The following is a 26,962-nucleotide window of genomic DNA, read 5'->3' as shown; positions in this document are numbered from 1 at the left end:
GCTGTTATCCAACATTGTTTTAATGAATACAGCTGCGCATGTGTGCAGAATACACTGGAGTAATAAGGATACATTGTGGTTCCTTGTATTGTCCTCATTAACTGGCCCATAAATGTCTATTTCCCTTTAGATAGTTGAAGTTTTTGAGTTGCCTACATGTTGGTGTAAAAATTGGTCTAAAACTTAATCAACCAGGAAATGGTGTAGTCAGACAAAAGAGGCAAATCTGGCATGTAGCAAGAGCAACAGAATACATTTGAGATATGATATAGGGAACTTGTCATCTCTAAAAATGAGTTTGTTAATCTGCAGGTAAATAGCCCTTAAATTGTGTTAGGATGGCTTACTGAAAGCACAGCTATAAGGAGAAAATGAAGCGATGTTCTCCCTGCATGCGCTCAGTTCCAGTCATTGGGCGGTGCAGGGAGCTGTTAAAATCACTGTAATAGCTCCCTGAACCACAGCAGATTATCACATGCAATACACAACAAGTACTTGACAGAAATTCTTGGAACTCCTTTAAAGAGGTTGTCCTCTATTTTTATATAGTACAGCACTTGGGTACTTTGGCCGGCACCGATACCGATGACAGCTGACCGGTGGGGTTGCCAGGTGTCGTATCCTGGATGATCAGACATTGATGACCAATCCTAAGGATAGGCCATCAATGTAAAAGTAGTGGATAACATATTTAATGTTATTCCTTTACTGTTGCCTTTCTTCATGTATTTTCATCAATTTTTGAGACACATCAAGTTCTAGGTAATGTCACAATTGTAACAAATTTAAACCATTTTTATTTTTGACTATTTTCTAAGTGTTCTATGTAACAGCTACCTGCATCACCCCAATGCCTGGAAGCAACCGACTGCAGGGAGAATATACGGTAACTTCATTTTCTCCTGGTATCCCTGCTTCCAGTACACTAGCCTGACATGATTTAACCCCTTACCCTTTGGGCCATTTTCCGTTTTTGAGTTTTCGTCTTTTGCTCCCCTTCTTCCCAGAGCCATAACTTTTTATTTTTCCATCAAAATGGCCATGTGAGGGCTTGTTTTTTGCGGGACAACTTGTACCTTTGAACGACACCGTTGTTTTTAACATATCGTGTACTGGAAAACGGGGAAAAAAATCCAAGTTCCAACTTGTCCTTTTTTGGTGTAAAAGAGTAAAGCTATAGTGTCTGCAATATCAAACACAGACTGGTGCAGTCTCTGGATTTTTTTTTATCTTAGAAAATTCAGTAAAATTTCACTGTGGTTAAGGATTTTATATTTTGTCTAGGTTATTTTTTTAAACCAATATTTAACATTGTTTCACAAATCAGTTAATATCTTACTATTTTCTAGTCAAGAAGATATCATTTCAACTCTAACAAAGGTAAACCAAGAACTGAGCCAAAAACAAGCTGACAAGTTCAGTGCAACACAGATGCCACAACCATGGACAACACTAACCAGAAAACTAGTCTTTAATTAGTTCATCAGTTTTTGCATCCATCTACAAGAGGGCAGATTCTATTGCTGCTTCACTATTTATACCAGTGACTATGTGGAACTTGAAAAATGAGATCCTCTAAAACCACAAGCTTTATTGTGAATATTACTGATCACTAGAGACTGTTACTATTCTGATCATTTTTGGTGACCAAGGAATAAACACTTTGACGTAACTTCCTTGAGAAGAGATATATTGTGGGACCATAACTCCTGCAGAGCCAAAACTATTGTAATTGTTCACACAGTGAAATTTGGAGACTGTATAAAGGCTAATTCAGAAGTCCGTTTTTCACGTATGAGTATTATCTGTGGTTTTCACGCATGGCACCCATACCTGTGAAAGTCTATGGGGCCATTCACATGTCCTTGAATTTTGCAAACCAAGAGGTCTGCAGAAAATTGCAGAGAAATATCCGAATTTAATCTGCGGGTCGGATCAAATTTGGAAATGCAAGTCAATGGGTCAGTGAAAAAAATCGGACAGCACTCGAATAACATCTGAGTGTGGTCTGATTTTCAAGGACTGTCAGAATGGAGAAGGTGGAGAAACATTTATTTATTTTTCTCTCTCCGCGTAGAAGAAAAACTGATGGCACTCAAGCCACACTCTGATCAAAGTCTGATCAGAATAATTAGACTGTTTTTCTCGTACATGGAAAAATGAGAAGTGTGAATGAGCCCTAAATCAGAGGAAAAACAGGAGCTCTTTTACTGTCGGTTTCTTCATTTTATCCTAATCAGTTTAGGTGCTTAATTGTCATTCGGTGTTACATGGTAGAAGTAAACAAATTGTCTCATAGCTGTCACAAGAAAGAGCAGTAAGGGTATTTTTTCTGTGACAGGTGTAATACATGTGATTGAAGGTGTGTAAGCAAAATGGATGTAGGATTTCTGCTCGCTTGATTGGGTTTGAGGTAGGAACTGGAAGTGGTTTCAGTAAAATGTCCAGATTAGTTTATTAAAAACGCTATAAACCGCTCAGAATAATATAACATGCACACAAGCAGCATAAAAAAGAGGGGGACAAATACCTAAACCTGACAGATGCCTGTTCAGTCTGGTAAAAGCCCTAGCCTTACACTGGTCTGTCCCTACCTGACCACGGAGGTTGGCAGCCTAATAAAACGCAATGATGCCCCCCACTTGACAGCGTCTAACCCTGCATGCCCCTAACAGCTCCTAGTAAAGCTATGCCTGTGTAGCAACTCATTCAGGAAAGTAGGTTATACATTAAAAACTGCAACTGACCCTGCCGGCTCCTGAACAGTCTAGATATCCTGCTCCGCAGTCCCTGTTGGTTCTTGCGGGTGCCGGGGCAGACCTAACCACAAACTAGGAGATGGCAACTCTGTCCTAAACTGCCTAAAAAGCCGACGAGTTGCTTCACGTTGTGAATTACCTGCAAGAAGAGAAGTGTGCTGAACAAAAGAAAGAACCAAGAGTCAGTAAAGTAAATAATGAAACAACAATCAAATAATAAAGAAAGTACTGTTAATAGATATACTGGCTACTACCTAAAGAAAAACAGAAGATGGGTGCAAAGTATAGCAAAGAAACAGTAAAGTGAAAACCCTTAGTTGGAATCTCACAGACTGGCTCCAATCAATACATTGATTTTGATGATCTGACAGGAAACGCCAGCAGGGGAAGAACAGAATATAATGCTGCATCCAAAAGGTGATAGGCACATAAATGAAAACTCCTGTGTTAAGCCAAGAAGACTGAAGTCAGAAAAGCAGAACCCAAACACCCAGAGAAAAGATGTATCTCCTCTGGCTCAGCAGAAAGAGAATCCAACCACAGAACACAAACTCAATGGATCGAATGCAGGAGCATGACCACCCTGGACTGGTGATAAGTGAGTAGCCAGTCCCATCCATCTCTCTGACTGTTCGTAAATCCTGCCTTGACACGCCCTATTCTCTCAGCACTATATGTGTTGGAGCCTGGTTTCTCGGGCTTAGATCACTGAGGCTACTAACATCGTTGATACATATCTCCTCTCGAGGACCTGTCTGGCGGCCATCTTACATGGCCAAAAAGTATAGGTGCTAAAGTGCATGGACTAAACTAACTGATGGGGTATAATATTTGCCTTGGCTATAAATGGTCTTCTCGCTAGAGTTAGAAGTGTCAGATCAAAAGAAGAAGCCATGTAACTCATTCAGGCGCCACTGTGTAAAGCCATGCAATATTTATATGTGGTCTAGGCTTATAAATAATTTTGGGAATCTTCTAGGAGAATTTTGAACAAAAATCCAATCCAAGGTTACTTTATTTGTAGCAATGTCACCTATGACCAATGCAAGAATTGTACTTCATCCTGAACAAGCCTTTTAATATTCACATTGGTAGTGAGCTTAATATACAGTTCACAGAGCACCTATCCTTGTATTGGAATTTTACAGCATCTTATTATTTATTAGTAAAAAGGGAAATCAAAGCACTTGTGTCATTGAAAGGAATATATCTACAGAAAACAACATATTGTATAATCAATTTTATGTTTGATTTTAATTTTTTTTTCATCATCTACATACCAATAATAAAAAAAATTACAGGCCAATGAGCCCTCGAAATGCTTGCAGTTCCTGTTTGGCAGATATAACCCTATTATTTTCACAGACAGGCTGTCTAGTGGAGTTGTGCCTGCTGTAAAGCAAATCTCTGAAGTGCCCTTCATAACTAAAGGCGCTTATATACATTATCATGAAGTTAAATGATTAAATGTAATTATGCTGTGAAATACTTTTTTAACTGTGAGATTTGTGTATGTTATACAAAATAATTAGTTGTGCTAATGGTCTTATGTATCATTTCTGAGAAGCCGTTTTCTGACTTGTGTGAATTTTAAAAAATTACATATAAATACATTTTACAAAAATAGTTCCCATGTCATTTGTGTTATTGGACACAAAGGTTAGCTAAAAAAAATGAAGACCCTTTTCTACAAGTTGATAATCAGCTAAAGAATATTTCTAGTTTGTGCCCAATTATTTGCCATTGTAAGCATGCTGGCGGTCACTCAAAGCTTTCATTTGTGTGGCGATTGGATTTTTTTATGCACTCCAAAAAGTCATTATTGCCAGCACATCACATTATATTTACAATATATGTACTTCTGATAACATAGATAGTATACAGGGACAGAACGGTCATATAAGCAATTGTTCTGTCTGTCATTGCTTGTCGGCCCATGTAATGACTTGACAGAGTTGATCGGTGCTCATAAAGACCCAACATTGGACACTGTAAATTGTACACTGTAACTGGGCCATAGCTTTACAAGAATTGTGTGAATTTTATAGAAATAAAGCTCAGTTCATTTGTTCCCAGTTTTAGACGTTATCATCTATACGTAGGATAACATGCTGACCGGTGGAGCTCTGACTGCTGGGACCACCACTGATCTAGAGAATTGGGCTCTGTAGAGCCCTGTCTAAATGAGGCAATGGTCGGCCATGTGCACCACCGCTCCATTCATTTTGTATGCGTTTACCGTAAAAACCCCAGCACTGTATTGCACTATCTCTGGCAGTCCTATAAGAATTAATGGAGCAAATGTGCGCTTATCCTGCCACTGCTGCATTCAGATGTGGATCAGCAGAACCCTATTCTGTGATGCACTGTGGGTCCCAGATGTTGAGGGCACCTACTCTGGTGCAAGAATACTGTATAACACTAGTGACTTTCTGCTATGTGGCACCACAATATGAACTCTTTAATATGTGGCGGTATTACCAATACCTTCAGCTATTGTTACCCATGCTTCTGGTAAAGCTTCCTTTCATTATATGGTAGTGGCCTGCCTCATTTTGCAATGAGGCTCTATCAATTTTAGTTATGACCCAGAGAACTGCATTCATATGTCACTGCTTTCACTAGGTTTAGAAAGTCCCAAGATTGTCAGGCGAAAAATTCATATAAGCATGCATCTGGGTCTACTTACGGTAGTCCCAATATAGCAAGTAAATAGCAAGTAAAATAGTTTAAAAAAAAGAAAAGTGTTTTCTGACTTTTTGTGGCACATCATAAAAATTAGTGAAAAAAAAAGATTAGTGAAGTTAGAAAAAAATAGTTTAGACATGCAAAGAAAATTTTAGTTACAAATGATTAAACACCCTATTTGTCAGGAAAAAAGGTGGAATGTATAACCCCTTTGTAGAATGTGGTTATAGCTCTGGAACACTTCAATAGATCCAGGTGGTTCTTTGATTGTTTTTTTTTCATGACATATTGTACTTTATTGATGGTGGTAAAATTACTTTGGTATGACTTGTGTTTATTTGTGAAAACATTTTGCAATTTTCAAACTTTGAATTCTTATGCCCTTAAATCAGAGAGTTAGGTCACCCAAAATAGTTAATAAATAACATTTCCCACATGTCTACTTTACATCAGCACAATTTTTGAAACAACATTTTTTTTTTGTAAGAAGTTATAAGGGTTAAAATTTGACCAGTGATTTCTCACTTTTCCACCAAATTTACAAAACCATTTTTTTTAGAGAACACCTCATATTTGAAGTGACCTTGAGGGGTCTATATGACAGAAAATACCCAGAAGTGACACCATTCTAAAAGCTGCACCCCTCAAGGTGCTCAAAACCACATTCAAGAAGTTTATTAACTCTTTGTATGCTTCACAAGAACTGAAGCTGTGTGGAAGGAAAAAAATGAACATTTAACTTTTTTTCATAAAAATTCTACTTCAGACCCAAATATTTGTATTTTTACAAAAGGTAAGAAGAGAAAATTGAACACAAAATTTGTTGTGCAATTTCTTCTGAACATGCCGATCAACATATGTGGTGGAAAACCACTGTTTGGGCGCACGGCAGGGCTCCAAAGGGAAATAACACTATTTGACTTTTTGAGCGCAAAATTCTCTGGAATCGAGAGCGGACGTCACGTTGGGTTTGGAGAGCGCCTGATGTGTCTAAGCAGTGGAAAGCCCCCATTTTGGAAGCTACACCCCTCAAGGATTTTATCCAGGGGCACATTGAGCATTTTGAACACACAGGTACAACACAGAATTTGATAACATTAAGTCGTCATATTGAAAAAGTTCTTTTTTTTCACAAAAATCTTGCTTTAGCCCCAAATTTCTCACTTTAGCCAGAGATAGCACCAAAAAGTGGACCCCACAATTTGTTGACCACTTTCTCATGAGAGAAGCGATACCCCACATGTAGACAAAAAGTTCTGTTTGGACAAACGGAAGGAGCAATATTTGAATTTTGGAACACAAATTTGTCTGAAAGATGGCAGATACCATGTGCCATTTGCAGGGCCCCTAAGGTGCCTAAACAGCAGAAACTCCCCACATCTGACCCCATTTTCGACACCACACCCCTCAAGGATTTTATCCAGGGGTATAGTGAGCATTTTGAACCCACATGTACGACACAGAATTTGATAATATCAGGTCGTCATATTGAAAATGTTCATTTTTTTCACAAAAATCATGATTTAGCCCTACATTTTTTACTTTTGCCAGAGACATCACCAAAAATTGGACCCCACAATTTGTTACACACTTTCTTAAGAGCATGGCAATATCCTACATGTAGTCAAAAATTTCTGTTTGGACAAACGACAGGGCCCAGAATGGAAGGGGCACAATTTGAATTTTGGAAAACAAATTTGGCTCTTTTTGGATTAGATTGTCATATTTGCAGAGCCTGTGTGGTTCAACAGCAACATAAATCCCCTGTAAATGTCTTTTTGGTAAAATATACCCTCTAATGTGTTTATCTAATGAGGTGGTGAGTAGTTTGATACCACCGTTTTTAATGCAGTCGATGCAACACAAGTTTGAAAATGTACAATTAGCTTTTTTTTCACCATCTCTTTTATTAATCTTTTATTACGTTCTGAGGAACACATCTCAAATTTTATTGTAGTAGATTCTCATTGTTCATAAATACATCCAATATGGCACCAGTATGAATACTAGTGTACTTATTCAGCCGATAGAAGTTGTGGTCAGTTCTTGGGGGGGAGGGGTAGGAGTAGGAGCGGAGTGTGTTTTTATTTTTTTTTTTACTAATCCCACGTTCAGGGTAATGCCTAAATTTTTTTTTATTTTTTAGGGACATTTGTAGGGATCCTGGAATGGGAATGAAAGACAGTGGGGGTTTCTGGGAAATATATTGACAGACATATAAATAGGTTTGTTGGGCAATCAATTGTACTACTTCAGGGGTAATGAAAATTTGGAAAAAGTCAATCTGGAAAAAATTAGCAGCATCAACTTTTATACCAGGTAATGCTTAAAAAAAAAAAAAAAAAAAAAAAAGGGGGAACATGTGGGGAAAAGGAACGGTTTTGACACCACAGTGGTGTGGGGACTGAGGTCCTTGGTCCTGCATCTGAAGCTTCAGCAGTGACGACCGACTCCGCTATCATGGGGGGATGTGGGATCCCGTGGAGGAAGTGTCATTGTCACTCTCTGAAAATTTCTCTGCTTCAGGGGCAGATTCTATTTCCCTGCTGGAGCAAAGCAGGGTGTACGCTTGCTCTGCGCTGAATGTTCTGCGGGCCATTGTTATTTTATACACCTGCCTAACAAAAAAACTAAACCTAATCTAACACTACTAGACCTAAACCTAATCTAACACTAGTATTTTTTTTAATTGTTTTACTGTAACCTTAACTGCAAAAACTGCGGCAATTTTCCTGAAGCCGAGATTCGGCTTCAGGAAAATGGCTGCCGCGATGTCCATCTGCGCACGCGCGGCATCCCGCGGCCATTTTCCTGAATCCCCGGGAAGCAGGAGACTCCATCTGCGCACGCGCGGCCTCTGGAAGATGGCCGCGCCCACCGAGAAACTGCTGAATAGCGGCGAGCGCGCTCTTTTTCTACAGCTGCGCAGTGCATTCGGCACTTGCGCATGCGAGAAGCACTACGCCACCAACGGGAACATAAGCAAGATGTGGGGGAGAAACAGCGCTGTGACCACGCCCATCTGACCTGACCAGCCTGATTGACAGGCGAAAAAGGCCACTTTTGTAAGGTATTTCGGCAGCATAGGTAGGGAATCAGGGGACAAAAAATACCCTATTGTAAAGCACAGCTCAGGCCCTATTTAACGGTATTTTTATCTCCTACTGAAAAATCGGGGTGACAGGTTCCCTTTAAGAAAAAAAAATGTAATTTGACAAGGGAGATGACATAAGGTCACGGTGATAAATGAGGTTTAGGGGATAGAAATGGAAGTAGAAATTTGATTTTTGTGAATTTTTCTTCACTGACAGGGCAGCACTCGGACGTGGTTTATCGCTCTTCTCTCCCAGAACAACTACAAGGAGAGAAGAGAGAGGCACAGCCCAAGTGCTGCTATATTTACAAATATTGGGGGCTTTTGATCACCATGATAGGATCTATTACAGTAATGAAAAGTCATCAGCCAATCAGAAAAATCCCATCGGTTGCCGGATGAAGGGAGGCAGATCTTGGCGGGTGCACTGAGCATGCGCCCACCATTTTCTTTCATCAGAAGGAGTGGGGTCGGGGGAATGTTGGATCTGGTGCTAAGGTACTGGCTGAGTGCTTGAGGACTTCAATTCTCTCTCCTCTGACATGTTAGCTCATGTCAGGGGAAAGAGAATCTATTTTTTAACCGGATCACAGTTTCTTTTCACGTGATTGCTGTTATTCATGGAATAACGGCGATCACGTGATCAGGGACCGGAAAAACTGTCCCTGATCATGTTCTCCAGGGTTTCGGCTACCCCCGGTAGCTGAAACCCCCAGAGAGGTGCTACAGTCTTATTCTTGATCGCCTTTTAAAATGGCAATGAGGGAATAAGGCCCCTTAATGGCCACCGTTTTAATGCGTATCGGTGGTTGTTAAGCGGTTAAAGGGGTTTTCCACTATTAGGGCAACCCCTTCTCATTCCCCACTCTTGGCCCCGATGAAATAAAAAAAATCTTATACTCACCACAAAAGCCGGCATCGTTCATGGGGCTCTCGTGTGGTTGGCGTCACTGTCTCAGATAAATTGAACATGAAGATGAAGTCCAGATTGCTGCTGATCTCTGGCTTCTTCTTTATGTTCAATTTCTACATTCAATTCGGCCGGGACAGAAACGTCAGTGCTGACTGGGCGGCTAACAAACAGGCAATCCCTGCACGTGTTGAGGCTGTCTAACAGCCGCAAATCATGCAGCCACAGGGACTCTAAGGCTACTTTCACACTTGCGTCGTGCACCGCATGTCGCTATGCGACGCACCAACGCAAGCAGCGAAAGCGCCGCACAACGGGGCAGCGGATGCATTTTTCCAGCGCATCCGCTGCCCCATTGTGAGGTGCGGGGAAGTGGGGGCGGAGTTCCGACCGCGCATGCAAGCGGACCGTCAGCAGCAAAAAACGTTACATGTAACGTTTTTTGCTCCCGGGGGACCGCCACAACACGGCGCAACCGTCGCACGACGGTTGCGACGTGTGTCAATGCGTCGCTAATGTTAGTCTATGGGGCAAAAACGCATCCTGCAGACAACTTTGCAGGATGCGTTTTTTCCCATAAACGACGCATTGCGACGTATTGAAAAAAACGCTAGTGTGAAAGTAGCCTAACATAATGTACGAGTGCTTCCAGATGATAACACCCAAGCATGTTTTGTTTGGATAAGGCTACTTTCACACTTGCGTTTTTTTGAATCCGTCACAATCCATCGCTTTTTGAGAATGCAGGATCCTGCAAAAAAATTTGCAGGATCCTGCATTTTCCCATAGACGTGTATTAGCGACGGATTGTGACGGATAGCCATCCGTTTCATCCATCGTGCACTGGATTCATCGGAAAATAGTGGTCCGTTGTGCGAAGAAAATGTTCATAGGAACGTTTTTTCTGCACGTCGGAAAATCGGTCAGCGACGCATCCTGCGCTGTCCGTCGTCGGCTCTAATGGAAGCCTATGGACGCAGGATCCGTCGCTGGATTCCAGTGTGTGACGGTCAGCGACGGATCCAGTTTTTCCCCTCTGAGCATGCCCGGAAGAATTTTCAAATCCGGAAAAAGTCAAAGTCTCTCTCTCTCGTCCCCAGACATTTAATTCGGGACATTTAATTCCCGGAATTTGTGTACGACGCATCCATCATTACACTGGATCCATCGCACACGCTTTTCCCTATTTTCGTGACATCCGTCGATACGCCATTTTGCTGCACCACAACGGACAGCAGAAAACGCAAGTGTGAAAATAGCCTAAGACGTTCATCACTACTTTTTCTTATTATGTAATGTTAACAATGTTAACCTCTGGAGGCAGCCTTTCATTAAAATTCATGTCCCGCGCAGAGATCTTATTTTAATGCTTAGCGACACCTCTGTATATATATTGGTCCCTTTGCTGCAATATTACATCAGGCTTTGTTTAAGAAAGCTCGGTGTGTGCAGATCGCAGATGTCCTCGCTTCAACACAATGTTTTGTCCTTCTACACAGGAGGAAACTGAAGCAAGTTGGCAAAGAAGGGCAAAACACTGTGCAGAATCAAAAACAATGGCGATCTGTAGTAGGCCAAACTTTTATGTCACTTATAACTACAATTAGTAATGTCATTTACACTGCAACACTTAACACAAATGGAAAAGCTGAAATGATTTTGGAGTGGATCCTCTGTGCTGCTGATAGAAATCCAAAGGAAAATTCCCAGAAAGAGGATGAGTAGTGATACTGTTTATTATCAACGCTTTTCAAAGTCATCCAACTTCTTCATCAGGAAAGAAACCTGTAAACCATGATGAAGGAGTTGGAAGACTTAAAAATACATGATAATAAACCGCGTTGATAATAAACCACATCGCTACTTCTCCTGGTTCCTGGAAACTTCCTTTGGATTTCTATCATCAGTGCAGAGCATCCCCTTGTTCCTTTTTAGCACTTCAGTTTTTTAACCCCTGGACCTGCAGCAGCTGATAATATTGCTGTGTATTGCACAACCAAACCAAGTGAGCACCTCCATCACCTTACTGTTTTTTATCCTCAGAAAAGACTCTATTGAGCTCTTTTGTTTCAATTTACATTTACATTTATTAACTGAACTACAACTAAAATAAGGTAATGTACAAAACCATTAAATTCCCAAATTAATATAAATTATATGAAATTGCAACTTTTTTTTAATCATTTAGTGATCTTAAAAGTGAAACAAAACATAATATAATACTTTCAGTTTGTGACTGCACACAGACTATAATTTGTCTTTCCAAGGTGTTTAGGCTAAAGGAAGATTCAATCCATTGAGAATGAACAGTTGTAAAAAAGTATCTTGAAGGACGAGACTTAATAAATCCCGATCAACCCATTCTTCACCATCCAGTCATTTCTTTGTTTCTCTGACTGTAAAGTTGTTCACTTTTTGCAATAAGTTTTCTCCTGTACAAAATAAAAGAAAACACCAAAGTGAGAAAAAGTAATATGGTCACAAGATGTCAGAACATGATTATTGAACACAAGATGAGCTGTGAAACATAGGTGCTGCTAATAATAATAATAATAATAATTTTATTCATATAGCGCCAACATATTCCACAGCGCTTTACAAATTATAGAGGGGATTTGTACAGACAATAGACATTACAGCATAACAGAAATCACAGTTCAAAATAGATACCAAGAGGAATGAGGGCCCTGCTCGCAAGCTTACAAACTATGAGGAAAAAGGGGAGACACGAGAGGTGGATGGTAACAATTGCTTTCGTTGTTCAGACCAGCCATAGTGTAAGGCTCGGGTGTTCATGTAAAGCTGCATGAACCAGTTAGCTGCCTAAGTATGTAGCAGTGCAGACACAGAGGGCTATTAACTACATAAAGTGTATGAGAACATGATGCGAAGAACCTGATTATGGTTTAAGTTTTTTTTTTAATGGGTCACACAGGGATAGTTAGGTTAATGCGTTGAGGCGGTAGGCCAGTCTGAACAAATGCATTTTTAGGGCACGCTTAAAACTGTGGGAATTGGGGAATAATCGTATTAACCTGGGTAGTGCATTCCAAAGAATTGGCGAAGCACGTGAAAAGTCCTGGAGACGGGAGTGGGAGGTTCTGATTATTAAGGATGCTAACCTCAGGTCATTAGCAGAACGGAGAGCATGGGTAGGGTGGTAGACTGAGACCAGGGAGGAGATGTAGGGTGGAGCTGAGCCATGGAGTGCTTTGTAGATGAGGATAATAGTTTTGTACTGTTTGTCCAATAGGGGCTGTATACAAAGAGAAGAGGAGGGGGCCTAGGACTGATCCTTGAGGAACCCCAACAGTAAGGGGAAGGTGAGAGGAGGAGGAACCAGCAAAAGATATAATGAAGGAGCGGTCAGAGAGATAGGAGGAGAACCAGGAGAGAATGCTGTCCTTGAGGCCGATGGAGAGTAGCACAGCGAGGAGGAGCTGATGATCCACAGTATCGAATGCTGCAGAAAGATCCAAGAAAATTAGCATGGAGTAGTGACCATTAGATTTAGCTGTTAGTAGATCATTAGAGACTTTAGTGACGGCAGTTTCAGTAGAGTGAAAACAGTTTCAGTAGAGTGAAAAGAGCGGAAACCAGATTGAAGAGGGTTGAGAAGAGATTTATCTGAGAGATAGCGGATACGACGGGAGTGGACCAGGCGTTCGAGGAGTTTAGAGATGAAGGGAAGATTAGAGACAGGTCTATAATTAGTGGCACAGTTTTGATTGAGGGATGGTTTTTTAAGAAATGGATGTATGATGGCATGCTTAAATGAGAAAGGAAAAATACCGGAAGAGAGAGAGAAAGGTTGAATATTTTTGTTAGGTGAGAGGTGACAGCCGGGAAAAGGGACTGGAGGAGATGTGACCGAACGGGGTCACTGGTGCAAGTGGTTGGGCGAGAAGATGCAAGGAGCCCGATTACTACTTCTTCTGTAACTGGTTTAAAGTCAGAGAGTGAACTAGATGCAGTGGGGGAGGGAGGACAGTGCATGGTATGAAGGGATTGGGAGATCATTTCCTGTCGGATGTGGTCAATGTTTTCTTTGAAGTAATTGGCCAGATCGTCAGCGCGGAGATCCGTGGTTGGGTCCTGCACTCTTGGGTTGAGTAGAGAATGAAAAGTGTCAAAGAGAGGGTTATTGGACAGAGTTGATGAGGGTATTAACATAGGTTTGTTTGGAGAGGTGAAGGGCAGAGTTGTATGTTTTAAGCATGAACTTATAATGGATAAAATCTTCGGGTAGATTAGATTTTCTCCACAGGCGTTCGGCGCACCTGGAGCACCGCTGCAGGAAACGTGTTGCAGCGTGTGCCACGGTTGTCGCCGTCTGTGCCAAGTTGTTCTATGTATAGGAGGTGCAATTTCATCCAGGGCACTTTTCAGGGTTTCATTGTAATGCTTCAGTGCAGAATCAGGACATGAGAAGGAGGATATAGGGGCCAATGAGGACTGCAAGTTCTTCATAAGTTTCTTGGTGTTATTGGCTTGGATGTTTCTATAAATGTGGAAAGTGAGGGTGACCTGAGAGGGATGGCAGTTTTTGATAGAGAATGAAAGAAGTTTGTGGTCAGAGAGCGGGAGAGGGGAGTTTGTGAAATCGTCCACTGAGCAAAGTCGAGAGAAGACCAAGTCAAGGGAGTTTCCGTCTTCATGCATTGGAGAGTTAGTATGCTGCGAGAGGCCAAAAGTGGAGGTTAGAGATAAAAGGTGAGAAGCAGATGGGGAGAGGGGAAAAGCAATGGGGATGTTGAAATCACCCATGATGAGGGTGGGGATGTCACAGGAGAGAGAGTGTCGAAGCCATGTGGCAAAGTGATCCAGGAACTGATGAGAGGGGCCGGGAGGACGATACACCACCGCCACTCGCATGGAGAAGGGTATGTAGAGTCTGACAGCATGGACTTCAAAGGAAGGGAAGACAAGTGAGGGTACTTAGGGGATAACTTGGAAGGTACATTTGGTTGATAGGAGCAGACCAACGCCTCCACCTGCTCTGTTGTCCGATCTTGGGGTATGAGAAAAGTGTAGTCCACCATATGAAAGAACAGCAGCAGCGGTGGTGTCTGACTGCTGGATCCAGGTTTCAGTAAGAGCCAGGAGGTTAAGAAAATTAGAAAGGAAGAAGTCATGCATGAAAGGGAGTTTATTACACACAGAGCGAGAATTCCAAAGGGCACAATTGAAAGAGGCAGAAGGTATGCATGGGATATTAATAAGGTTAGAGGGATTTCTGAGTGCAGCACTTGAGAGGTTAGACTTGCTATGACATGGGGGGCCGGGGTTGGGAGAGATGTCTCCTGCGACTAGGAGAAGGAGGATAGAAAGAGTGAGCAGATGGTTAAGCGATTTGTGAGAGCATCTCTTGTGTTGGATGGTGGAACTGAATGGATCTGCGCTTTTAAGCAATGTGAACAGAGCGTGAATGCTATACATAGGAGAGGAAAGAATAGGGGGGCCGATATGGATGGAGTGTAAAGAGTTTATGCAAGGGTGGTGAATGTGAGTGAATGAAGCAACCAGGATATAGCATATAAATGCTATATGGTGAATATTTGTTGTGTTCCAAATGTACAGGGAATAGATTTATTTGATTGTCTTACCTGTCTCCTGCCCTTCCTGCCCTGTCTAACTGCCATGTTGTAACTGTCAGTACTTTGATAAATGTACTTCGATTAAGGGTAAGTTCACACAGGACTTTTTTGCTGTGTATTTTTTATGCATTTTTTTTATGCTAATTTTCAGCTGCTTTTTACAGTACCAGCACAGCCAATGAGATTTCAGAAATCTAATGCACACACATTATTTTTTTGTTTGATCAGTATTTTGTGCTTTGCTGCATTTTTTTGACATAGAGCATGTCACTTCTTTCAGCGTTTTTGCTGCGTTTTTTCACCCATTGACTTGACTGGGTGTTGAAAAAAATGCAGCAAAAACGCAGGTTTCATTATTTGCTGCATTTTTGCTGCTGAAAATCCAAGGACATTAGCCTGGAAAAAGAGAAAAAAAAACACACACCGAAAAAACGCACCAAATAATGCACCAAAAATCCACCTAAATTAGCATAAAAAAGCAGTAAAAATATGCAGCAAAAATACGCAGCAAAAAAGTCCTGTGTGAACTTAACCTAAATGTGCACAGATAGATGTGCACAAATGCCCCCTGCACAAATGCTTCCCCAGGCTGTGTCTAAATTTATAGGAGGCTAGCTCTTAGATCTTACTTTTTTTTCTCTCTTAGCAATCAAACTAACTTGAGACAGCAGGACACAATAAATGTAGTGAACAGATAGACAAATGTCCAGGCCTACAAGGATCATAAACCACTTTGAAAACAGTTATATGACCTCTCTGCATAAGGAACAAGTAGAAGTAAGTTCAATAGCTATATACAAAAATGTACCAAAACAAATGCTTGCTAAGATGGCTAACAAATCTAGATACATGCAGGATTCAATGCCGGAGATAGAATGAGTTAGACACCATTCAGGTTGCTTGCTGACAATGACTGGAGTAAAACAACATGCAAGGTAGTTCAGTTCAGAGGTAACACTGCTCATGCTATTCTGCAGTGTTACCTTACCTGTGCCAAATGCTGAGTAAGGGTGCATGAACGAGCAAGAAACAATTATTTTCTGATAATTGGTAAGTGTAAAGAGGCTGCCAATTACCTGACAAATGAGGAAAACATTCAGGTGAAATTATTGTTAGGCAAGTGCAGCGCCCCAGAGTCCTGGTCGTTGCAGTAATGTCGTTCTGCCACTAAGGGGAGTGATGTTATGTCTGATTGCACTAAAGGAGTTCACCTGACCAGATATCACAGTCACACATTACACTTCACACTCCAGCCACCAGGGGGAGCAAAAGGCACTATGTATTAGGCCACTCCTCACACTTTGGAAAAACTGGGGGTTGGATAGGAAGTTAGACAGAACGCAGCCTGGGAGAGCTCCAGGGAGGACCTGTCAGGGGTGAGTTCCTGGTAGGTACCTAGCAGAAAGGACAGAACGCACGGAGCCGCGACTGCACTACATTGCGGCGGCATCCTTAGGAAGGACACAAAGCGAAGGATATTGTGGAGAAGTGAGAAACGAAATCGCAGCACAAGGAGATATCCAGTAGGAGTCGTGCCCCGTGATCGGCAACATCCTACTGAGGCCCGTAGCCGGTGGCCGGAACGCCGAGGAAGTAACAGACTCCAAGCATTACTTCAAACAACGGCAGGACAGTTGATTTTAGGTTGGCTGTCTACCTTACATCACCTAAGCAGACATAGGGGGCAAAGTTGGAGAGGGGCGTCTCTAGGGTCCCAGAATAGCTCAGAGCCTTCCTGTCAAACGGGTGCATCCTATCCAGACAATAACTTGGGGGACGAAAGAGAAAGAACAGATACAAAAGTTGTGAGGACTATCCCGAATGCTCAGCAGGGAAGAACTACAAAACACAGGCACTAGTTGGTAGGCACTGACTTCCACCTGCAAAGGGAACTCTGGATGTGCCTTCGGACTGGCCGGACTCAGCCAGCCCAGTTAACAGTGCTCTGGATTGCGGATCCCGAAGTCTTCAGTAAAAGGTAAAGAGACTGCAACCCTGTGTCCTCGTTTTTAACTGCGCCTCACATCATCGCCACCTACACTACTGGGAAGCCCTGGGGATATACTTCACCTGTGGGAAGCTATACCATCTAGCTGCCATTCCATCACCCCAGCGGACCCCCAAGCAGCGTCGGTCACCCTGACCGAATACCACAGGTGGCGTCACGAACCCGTGACAAACTATCATCACCCCTTTCATTGGATGCCCCTTAGCAGGGTCACGGACCGGGTCCAGCCACCGTGACAACCCCAGCACCGAGACTGAGAGGACCGGTACCGAGTAACCCGCGGTCCTGCGTCTGGGGGCGCTCCACAAACAAGACACGTGTGCGGCCGAGAAAATTGACAGTATATGTGCACAGAATTATCGTTTTGTGCACATAGAAGTGGAGCTTGCCAGTCTAAACAGATTATTGAACAACCGCGGGGACAGGCTGCTACGTAGCCGATCGTCGGACATTTAACGCCATGGGTCGGCTAGTCTAAATCCATCTTAATAAGAATTGCTCCTTATATATTTAAAAAGAGGTTCTTCAGCAGCTTAAGACCTGCTTTTGAAGGAGAATATTTATATTGTTTTTAGAAATAGTCATCAATAACAAATTTACATGTCTGGAGCCTGTAAAAACAGATTATCATCAGCAGCTCCAGACGATGAAGACGGCATGAGCCGCTGAGGCCGCATTTTTGTTGATGCGTGCTGCCGTAGGGACATCATCACTGTAGCCAAAAAAAGGCTATGTTTGTACATTGTATTTTTGCAGCATTTTTCATGCTTTTTTATGCAAATTTTCAGCTGCGTTTCACAGTACCACAAAGTCTGAGATTTTAGGAATCTCATGCAGATAGCTTGTTTTTTTTTTATTCCTGACTGTTTTGTCAAAGCGCTGCATTTTTGCAAAATGCAACATGTAATTTCTTTCAGAGTTTTTGCAGCGTTTTTCATCCATTGAAAGTAATGGGAAGTGCAGGTATCAGGTTTTGCTGCTAAACCCTGATGCAGTTGAATCAGATTATTTTTTTATGCACTAAATTTTATGAGCATGCACAAGAGACAAATGTACCCTGACAAAAGCGCAGTAAAAAGCGCACCAAACATACAGCAAAAACGCCACACAAAAAAGCAGCAAACACTCAGCAATACCTGTTTTTGTGACGTTGCTTCTTTACTGCCAAGAGAGCAGGTTTTGCCTGCGGGAAAAAAAGCATTAAAAACACACCGTGTGAACATAGCCTAAGATGGGAGTAGCGGTGGAGAGCCAGTGCTGGGACCAGAGAGGATACATTACAGGAATATGTGGGGTCCTCTTCTCTAAAAGCAGAAAACTCCTTTAACCCCTTCACGACATGACAAAGTTACGATATACTGTGTCATGTCCCTGCCTTTAATGCAGTTCTCGCATATCGAGACCGCATCTTTTCAGCAGACGTTGGCTGATCTAATCAGCCATTATTTGCCTCTAACAGCCACAGGCATAGTTCCGCCTACGACATTTAACCCATGGCGCCAAGGGGGCATGGCATTCCCATTGGTATGCCCGTGTCGTGATCGTGAGGCGCCGGTGGGTTGCCATGGTAGCTGGGGGTCTTGTCATTACGATACTCATGTGAAAGCCAGCGTTTAGCTGATGTTCATAGGAGATATTGATTTTCTCTATACATAGCAGTTCTGATGCACTGCTATGTATAGCACAAGCAATCGGATGGTCGCAACTTCAAGTTCCCTAAGGGGACCAACAAATACAGTAAAAAGTGAGAAAAAATGTTTTTCTAAATTTGAAAAAAAAAAAAAACATTAAAAATAAAATTTTTAAAAATTCCACTTTTGTGCAATTTAATACTAAGCAATCACCCCCTCCATGAATTGGTAGGCCATAAGTGGTTGCCTCATCAGTATCTTGCACCTCTTTTGCCGCCATCTTTACTACATGAGTTTGCTGCATCCTAATAGTGCATTCAATTACAGAGCAGCACCCAGCACCAGGCTGCTTTATCCAAGCCATACACATTCATTTATCTCCTGCTCTGATGGTCACAGAGACCACAGGACTCCAGCCGAATGGATCAGCAGCTGACACCCGCTAAGAGGTGTTCCAACTCCCAGCCATGCACATTGTAGAGTTGTGTCTATTATATGCACAACTCTATAAGATTAATATCCTTAATCCATTCTTACCTTTTTGATACTGAAAGTTATGGCCCCTGGAGAGCACCCCTCATCGCTTTCCTTTTTTCATACCCCTAGGTTGAATTAGCTGTGCACTTTGACCTCCCATCCCTACACAGTACAAGCATATGGTGCTCTTTGGCCAGCCGCCATCTTTTATACTGGCGGTGTTAGGCTCCATGATTGGCTGCACCATGACCATGTGGTGCCAAGGCTACAGGGCAGTAAGGGTTAGACACAAGATTTTATTCATTTCTTGCTGATCTTCTCGAAATTAATCACAAAGTGTTTTAATTTGCAGAGACCTGTGAATTTCAGGAAATTTGACTCAGTTTATTCCTCTGTGGAATAACACCAATCTATGATTAACAGAGGTTGCTTCAATAGGTCTAGTGCAGGCGTGGGCAATTACTTCTCCCAAGGGGCCACATGAGAGACAGTCACTGTTGTGGATGGCCGCACCAATAGGCTGAAATTAATCTGCTCAATATTAATATATTATAACTATTTTATATTAATATTAATTGTATAACTTAATATTTAGCTGAATTACGTATGCAGAGAACCCCCTAAACACCATATGAGGCCGCGCACAGCCCACAAGCCACCACATAGCCTCGTATATGCAGTATGAGCCCCTACATAAACTCTTAGACTCTTATATATAGCATGAGCCCCACCTAGCCTCCTATATACAGTATGAACCTCCACATAGCCTCCTATATACAGCATGAGCCCCCATATAGCCTCTTGTATACAGCATAATACCCCACATAGCCTACCATATACAGCATGAGTGTCATATAGCCTCCCATATACAGCATGAACCCCATATAGCCTCCCATACATATCATGAGTCCCACAGTCTCCCTTATACAGCATGAGCCTCTCTCATACAGCATGAACCCCACATAGCCTCCCATATACAGCATGAGCTCCACATAGCCTCCTATATATGGCATGAGCCTCACATAGCCTCCCATATACAGCATGAACCCCATATAGCCTCCCATATATATCATGAGCCCCACAGTCTCCCTTATACAGCATGAGCCACACACAACCTCTCTCATACAGCATGAACCCCACATAGCCTCCCATATACAGCATGAGCTCCACATAGCCTCCTATATAAAGCATAAGCCCCCAAATAGCCTCCTATAAACAGCATGAGCTCCACACAGCCTCCCATATACGGCATGAGCCTCACATAGCCTCCCATATACAGCATGAGTCCTATACTGCCTCCCATATACTAAATGAGCCCCATATTGTCTCCAGTATAGTCCCTTACACTGCATGAACCCCACATAGCCTCTCATATACAGTATGAGCCCCACATAGCCTCTCATATACAGTATGAGCCCCATATTGTCTCCAGTATACACTATGAGCCCCACAAAGCCTCCTATGAAAAAAAAACATTCACTTTGCTCCAGTTCCCCTGACACTATGCTTCTGCTCCTATCTCTGATGCACTGACTCTCCACAGTGCACAGCTGATTGGTGGAAAAGGATCCTCCAGCGGCTCATCCTCCACTAATGTATTCACCACTGACCATGGAGCGCCCCCAGACACAGGGCCACGAGTTCTCGGTACCGGACCTCTCTGGTTCAGTTCTGAGGCTGTCACGGTGGATAGACCCGGTCCGCGACCCTGCTAAGGGGCGTCCAATAAAGGTGGTACAGTCTGTCAAGGGTTCGTGATGCCACCTGTGGTGTTCGGTCAGGGTGACCGACGCTGCTGTGGGGTCCGCTGGGGTGATGGAATGGCAGCTGGATGGTATACCTTGCCAAAGGTGAAGTATGTCCCCAGGGCTTCCCAGTAAGGTAGATGGTAATGGTGTAGGGTGCAGTCAATAATGAGGACACAGGGTTGCAGTCTCTTTACCTCTTTACTGAAGACTTCAGGATCCACAATCCAGAGCACGTTTAACAGGGCTATCTGAGACCGGTCGGTCCGATGGGCACATCCAGAGTTTCCTTCGCAGATGGAAATCGTTGCCTACCACTAGCGCCTGTTTGTGTTGTAGTCCTACCCTGCTGAGCATTCGGAATAGTCCTCACAACTGCTGTTCTCGTTCGTTCGTTCTCTACAGCTCTCTCGTTCTTTGGTTCCAGATGTTACTAGTTTCTAACGTCCCCCAGGTATGTTATGGCTAGGACGCCACCTGTATGACGGGAAGGCCTGGAGGTCTTCCGGGACTCTAGAGACGCCCTCTCCCACAGTTGCCCCCAATGTCTTCGTAGATGTTTAGGTGAGACAGCCAACCTATAATTAACTGTCCTGCGGAGTTTGGAGTAAGGCCTGAAGTCAGTTACTCCCGCCACCGGCTACACGCCTCAGTAGGATGTTGTCTCGGTCTCACGGCACGACTCCTACTGGTACCCCTGTGCTTGATCTCGTTTACACTGTTCCACAATATCCTTCCCTTCGTGTCTCTCTCTTGGATACCGCCGCGGGGTGTGCAGGCGCGGTTCCATTACGTTCTGTTCGCTAGGCACCTGCCAGGTTCCCACGCCTGACAGGGACCCCCCTGTGTCTTCTCCCTGCAACACCCCCTGCCACGGGATGTTGCCTGAATCCAACCCAGTCAGCGTCTGACTAACTTCCTCCCCGACCCCTAGTTTTACCAGCGTGAGGAGTGGCCCAATAAATAAAGCCCTTTGCTCCCCCTAGTGGCCAGAGTGTGAAGTGTAAAGTGTTCTGGTGATACCTGGTCAGGAGAATTCCTTCAGTGCCATCGGACGAACCATCACTCCCCTTAGTGGCAGAGCGTCATACTGCAATGACCAGATCTCTGGGGCGCTGCAACTGCATCCAGAGGATGCGGATAGCAGTGATGGTGGCAGATGGATGGTGGGCAGGGCAGGGCACTGTGCTGCCCGTGGACCACTGTTTTATCCCTTCGACCGTCTCGATTCTCGGGCTGGACTGAAACAGCCAGAGGGCCGGTTGTAGCTCGTGGACCGCACTTTGCTTAGGCCTAGGCTAGTAGGTTTATTTTTTTCAAAATAAGCTTATACAGTTGTGTGACAAAGTGTTTGCCCCCTTGGCGAGTTCCTATTCTTTTGCATATTTGATTCACTTAAATGTTTCAAACGACTAAACTAATTTAAATATTACACAAAGATAACACAAGTAAACACAAAATTCAGTTTTTAAATGAAGATCTTTATTAGTAAGGGAAAAAGAAATCCAAATCTACAGGACTTTCTGTGAAAAAGTGATTGCCTAATAACTGGTTGGGCCACCCTTAGCAGCAACAACTGCAATCAAGCATTTGCGATAACTGGCAATGAGTCTTTTACAACAATCTGGAGGAATTTAAGCCCACTCATCTTTGCGGAATTTTTGTAATTGAGCCGCATTGGAGGGTTTCGGAGCATGAACCGCCTTTTTAAGTTCATGCACAGCATCTCAATCGGATTAAGGTCAAGACTTTGAGTAGGCCACTCCAAAGTCTTAATTTTGCTTTTCTTGAGCCATTCAAGGGTGAATTGCTGGTGTGTTTTGGATCATTGTCCTGCTGCATAACCCAAGTGTGCTTCAGCTTGAGGTCACGAACAGATGGCCAGATCTCCTTCAGGATTTTTGGTGGACTGCAGAATTCATGGTTTCAGTTACCATAGCAAGTTTTCCAGGTCATGAAGCAGCAAAACAACCCAGACCATCACATTACCACCAACATATTTTACTGTGGGAATGATGTTTCTTTTCTGAAATACTGTGATACTTCTATACTAGAAGTAATGAGACATACATCCTTCCAAAAAGTTCAACTTTTGTCTTGTCAGTCCACAAAGTATTCTCCTAAAAGTCTTGGGGATCATTAAGATGTTTTCTAGCAAAACTGAGACAAGTTTTTATGTTCTTATTGCTCAGCAGTGGTTTTCGTCTTGGAACTCTGCCATGCAGGCCATTTTTGCCCAGTCTCTGTCTTATGGTGGAGTCATGAACACTGACCTTAACTCAGGCAAGTGAGGCCTGCAGTTCTGTGGATGTTGTCGTAGGGTTATTTTGTTACGTCTTTGATGAGTCGTTGTTGCGCTCTTGGGGAAATTTTGGTAGTCCGGCCACTCCTGGAAAGATTCACTGCTGTCTTTGCCATTTGTGGATAATGACTCTCACTGTGGTTTGCTGGAGTCCAAAAGCTTTAGAAATGGCTATATAACCTTTTCCAGACTGATAGCTCTAAATTACTTTGTTTCTCATTTGTTCCATAATTTCTTTGGATAATGGGCATGATGTCTAGGGGTTTTAAGGTCTTTCGGTCTACTTCACTTTGTCAGACAGGTCCTATTTAAGTGATTTCTTGATTGAGAACAGGTGTGGCAGTAATCAGTTCTGGGTGTGGCTAGGGAATTTTAATTCAGGTTCCCAAAGATGTGATAAACCACAGTTAATTTATGTTTTAAGCGGGCGGCAAAAACTTTTTCACAAAATAGGGCCCTGTAGTTTTTTTCCCTTAATAATAAAGACCTTCATTTAAAAACTGCATTTTGTGTTTCTATTTGGTTCCTTTGTCTAATATTTAAATTTGTTTGGTGATCTGAAAAATACAGATCACCGAGGACTCTCAATTCTAAATATTTTTCTATCTACTGGCTAACACAATACCAAGATATATATCTTTCCTGTATCAATTTGATGATCTGAAACATTTAAGTGTGACAAACATGCAAAAGAATAGGAAATCAGGAAAGGGCCAAACAGTTTTTCACACAATTGTATACTTAAGCTTATAAAATGGTTTTATGCATTGGGGACACAACCAGAAGAGGGTCCCTGTGCAAGAACAATACGATGGGCTCTTTCCTGTTCAATAGCTCATCACAATGCACATTCCACCAGTTTTGGAGGTCAAAATGAGCCCTCCTACCTCCTGCGCCTGCACAGGTTACACCAATGATATATCCGGCCCTGGTTTATGACAACTTGATCATATTTTCTCTGCAGCTGTGTATGGAATATCAGTAAGCTGTCAGGATGTATGGGAACATGCTAAGTTATGCATGTTAAGAGAGCTCACCTGACCAGAGCCCCAAATTAGTATTAAAGGGGTTTCTCAAGATAAGAAAAAATTGTTTATTTGTTTTTTTGTAAACAGACCATTGTCTGTCCATGGGTTAGGTCTGGTATTTGTTAGCTCTTTTCACTTATATGATACATAAGGATCATTCGCATTACCAGATATAGACTATTGGAAGATATGACACTGTTTCTGGAAAGTCAGCAGATTTTTTTGTCTATTTCCGGACAGCTACTTTAATGATCAACCATGGTGTAGTGTTACATTATCAGAACGTCCCTTCTCCACATTCGAGATCAGTGGCTGCAATCGACTTATGGAAGGGACATAAATAAATGTGGTTGTAGGTAAACAAGAAAGAAATTACCGGTACCTTAAGTCAGCATTCTCGTTCATCAAAGTCTGGATTCTGATCTTGTATTTTGACTCCACTTTGCTGACACTTTGGTCAAAGCTTTTCTCTATTTTGTCAATTTGACTTTTCTTAAAAATGGAACATCAAACATAAATGACACATTTCAGCTACTAAATTCTTATACAATAATTATTTACCTATGGTTAATTAAATAATTTGTCTATCAGTTCATTGTTTAGATTTTTGCACCAAAACACACACACAAAAACAAAACATTAGAGATAATTTGATATTCCATAAAGTGAAGGTTTTATTACGTATCTAAAACAGTAAAACATAAATGGCATTGAGATTAGGATTTGCAGCTTTCTCATAGCAGCTGCTAAACCTGAAACACGTGACCTCTGTGCACATGTATTTTATTATTTTAAATACATAATCAAGTCTATATTTTACAGAATATTATAACTTTTCTATCTATTGCTACACAGTTCCCAGCACTTTGTGCATCTGGATCTAAGAGTCATTGGGAGCTGTATACTGGACATGCTGGTTGATAGCACCAAAACATGTCTGGGTCCCCGAAGTGAATAAAGAATAAGGTTTAGGAATGATTTTCCATAGATCCTTATCTGAGCTTGTAAAACTCAGCTTCTGCTATTGCCAGATGGATTATTTTATATCTTTTGTCATCAAAAAAGAAATGTATAAAATGAGAGAAAATCATTACATGAACCTTCCTTTCCTAGCCCAATGCTACACATGTACAAATTATATTAAAATCACTGGATTGCTGGAACATTGAACAGACCACCGCCAGTTAAAAATAAGTTATCACATATCCACAGGGGATTTGTGGGGGGCCGACTGCTCAGACTTGAACTAAGTGGCAGAAAGGGGAACTTTTATCCCTGTAAGAATGGAGCAGCATTGTACTTGAGCACCTGACCTGCTGCGCCATCTTGTAACACAGATGAAAGTTCCCTGTCAGGGATAAGAGTTCCCCAATTCCCTGAGTCCCAGAGATCACACACCCACCAATTAGCAAGTTACCACCTATCCAATGAATAGGTGATAACTTGTTTTAACTGGACAATCCCTTTAATGTTTCCTTCTGGAAAAATAAATGACCACAAGGAGTCAAAAAAAGTATAATCTTTTACAATTGTCACTTATCTATATACCATGCAAATTGCCTGTTCAGAAAAAAAGAGGACTTAAACTCTATAGCACCACCTGTTGGATATAGTGATCCTACAAGTCACAATCAACCCTTTAAGGAGTCGTACAATATGATTTAGGATAAAAGCCTAATCAGTATCTCAGTTCCCAGACACGGTGTTTCGGGCTGTTGGCCCTCGTCAGTGCGAAGCATGAGAACTAATTTGGCTAGGTGAGAGGCTCTGGACTGGGATCTAAGGGGTAAGGTTTCTCCTTGTGGAGAGTGACACAATATTTATATACCGTATTTTTCGGACTATAAGAACACTCCAAATTTTCAGAAGGAAAATAGGGGAAAAAAATTAATGTGTCAAATGAGGGTCCGTCTTACAGTCCAAATTCAGCTTACTGGGGGGGATCGGCAGCGCTGGTGGAGTGTGGTCACAGGGGGTGTTCGGTGGTCCGGCGAAATGACTCCCATTCCAGGCTGGCAGGTGAGGCTGGCGTGGGTAGGTGCAGCTGGTGTGGGCAGTTGAGGCTGGTGTGGGCTGGTGAGGCTGGTGTGCACAGGTGAGGTGGTGTAGGCAGGTGAGGCTGGTGTGGGTAGGTGCGGCTGGTCTGGGTAGGTGCGGCTGGTGTGGGCAGTTGAGGCTGGTGTGGGCAGTTGAGGTTGGTGTGGGCTGGTGAGGCTGGTGTGCGCAGGTGAGGTGGTGGTGCTCTGTGGAGTGGGGGGGGTCTCTGTCAGCATTTTGTGAACATCCGGAGGCCCCGCACATCCAATGCTGCGATGTGGTGGCCTCCAGGTAAATGGCTGCCGGGGGGCACATGCTCAGATTGAGTTCAGATTGATCCCCCTCCCGCACCACCGCTGAACCTGCTGCACCATCCGCACCAGCCTGGGAAGGGAGTGTGAGCATCGCCCGGCAGCGTTGGACTGGGACCGCCGCAGAATCGCCCGACTCCTGCTGCTGCCACAGTATTTGTAAGTATATTCAGACTATAAGACGCACACCTATTGTCCCCAAAAAATTTTTGGGAAAAAAGTGCATCTTATAGTCCAAAAAATACGGTATATATATTTTTTTATAGCGAAGGGAAACCGTTACAGAAGAGTAGTAATCCTGCAACTTCAATAAAAACTGTTTCATTTATCGAAAAGGAGTGTTCAACAAATGACATTAATTGCCAAATTTTTTAT

The 26,962-nt window shown here is 42.7% G+C and overlaps 2 protein-coding genes across 4 annotated transcripts in view; one reads left to right on the top strand and one right to left on the bottom strand.

The window, feature by feature from the left end:
* The window catches only part of LOC138644786 (caspase-8-like), an 84,202-nt gene extending 79,817 nt beyond the window's left edge, over positions 1–4,385 (top strand). The window contains exon 8 of one of the 2 annotated variants that reach the window (XM_069733596.1): positions 1,350–4,385. In XM_069733596.1, coding sequence (XP_069589697.1) covers positions 1,350–1,479 — 130 coding nt within the window. In that variant the 3' untranslated portion in view covers positions 1,480–4,385. The remainder of the gene's footprint in view (positions 1–1,349) is intronic. The other variant, XM_069733597.1, reaches the window with a different exon arrangement.
* Positions 4,386–11,604: 7,219 nt separating this feature from the next.
* FLACC1 (flagellum associated containing coiled-coil domains 1) overlaps positions 11,605–26,962 on the bottom strand; it is a 68,055-nt gene continuing 52,697 nt past the window's right edge. Inside the window, exons 15-17 of one of the 2 annotated variants that reach the window (XM_069733594.1) lie at positions 24,622–24,731; positions 18,193–18,239; positions 11,605–11,883 (exon numbers count right to left, since the gene is read on the bottom strand). In XM_069733594.1, coding sequence (XP_069589695.1) covers positions 18,215–18,239; positions 24,622–24,731 — 135 coding nt within the window. In that variant the 3' untranslated portion in view covers positions 11,605–11,883; positions 18,193–18,214. The remainder of the gene's footprint in view (positions 11,884–18,192; positions 18,240–24,621; positions 24,732–26,962) is intronic. The other variant, XM_069733593.1, reaches the window with a different exon arrangement.

This window comes from Ranitomeya imitator, chromosome 7, assembly GCF_032444005.1.
Source record: "Ranitomeya imitator isolate aRanImi1 chromosome 7, aRanImi1.pri, whole genome shotgun sequence".
Taxonomy (NCBI): Eukaryota; Metazoa; Chordata; class Amphibia; order Anura; family Dendrobatidae; genus Ranitomeya; species Ranitomeya imitator.
The sequence above is the reverse complement of the archived record's forward strand: the minus strand, read 5'-3'. Positions and strand labels throughout refer to the sequence as shown.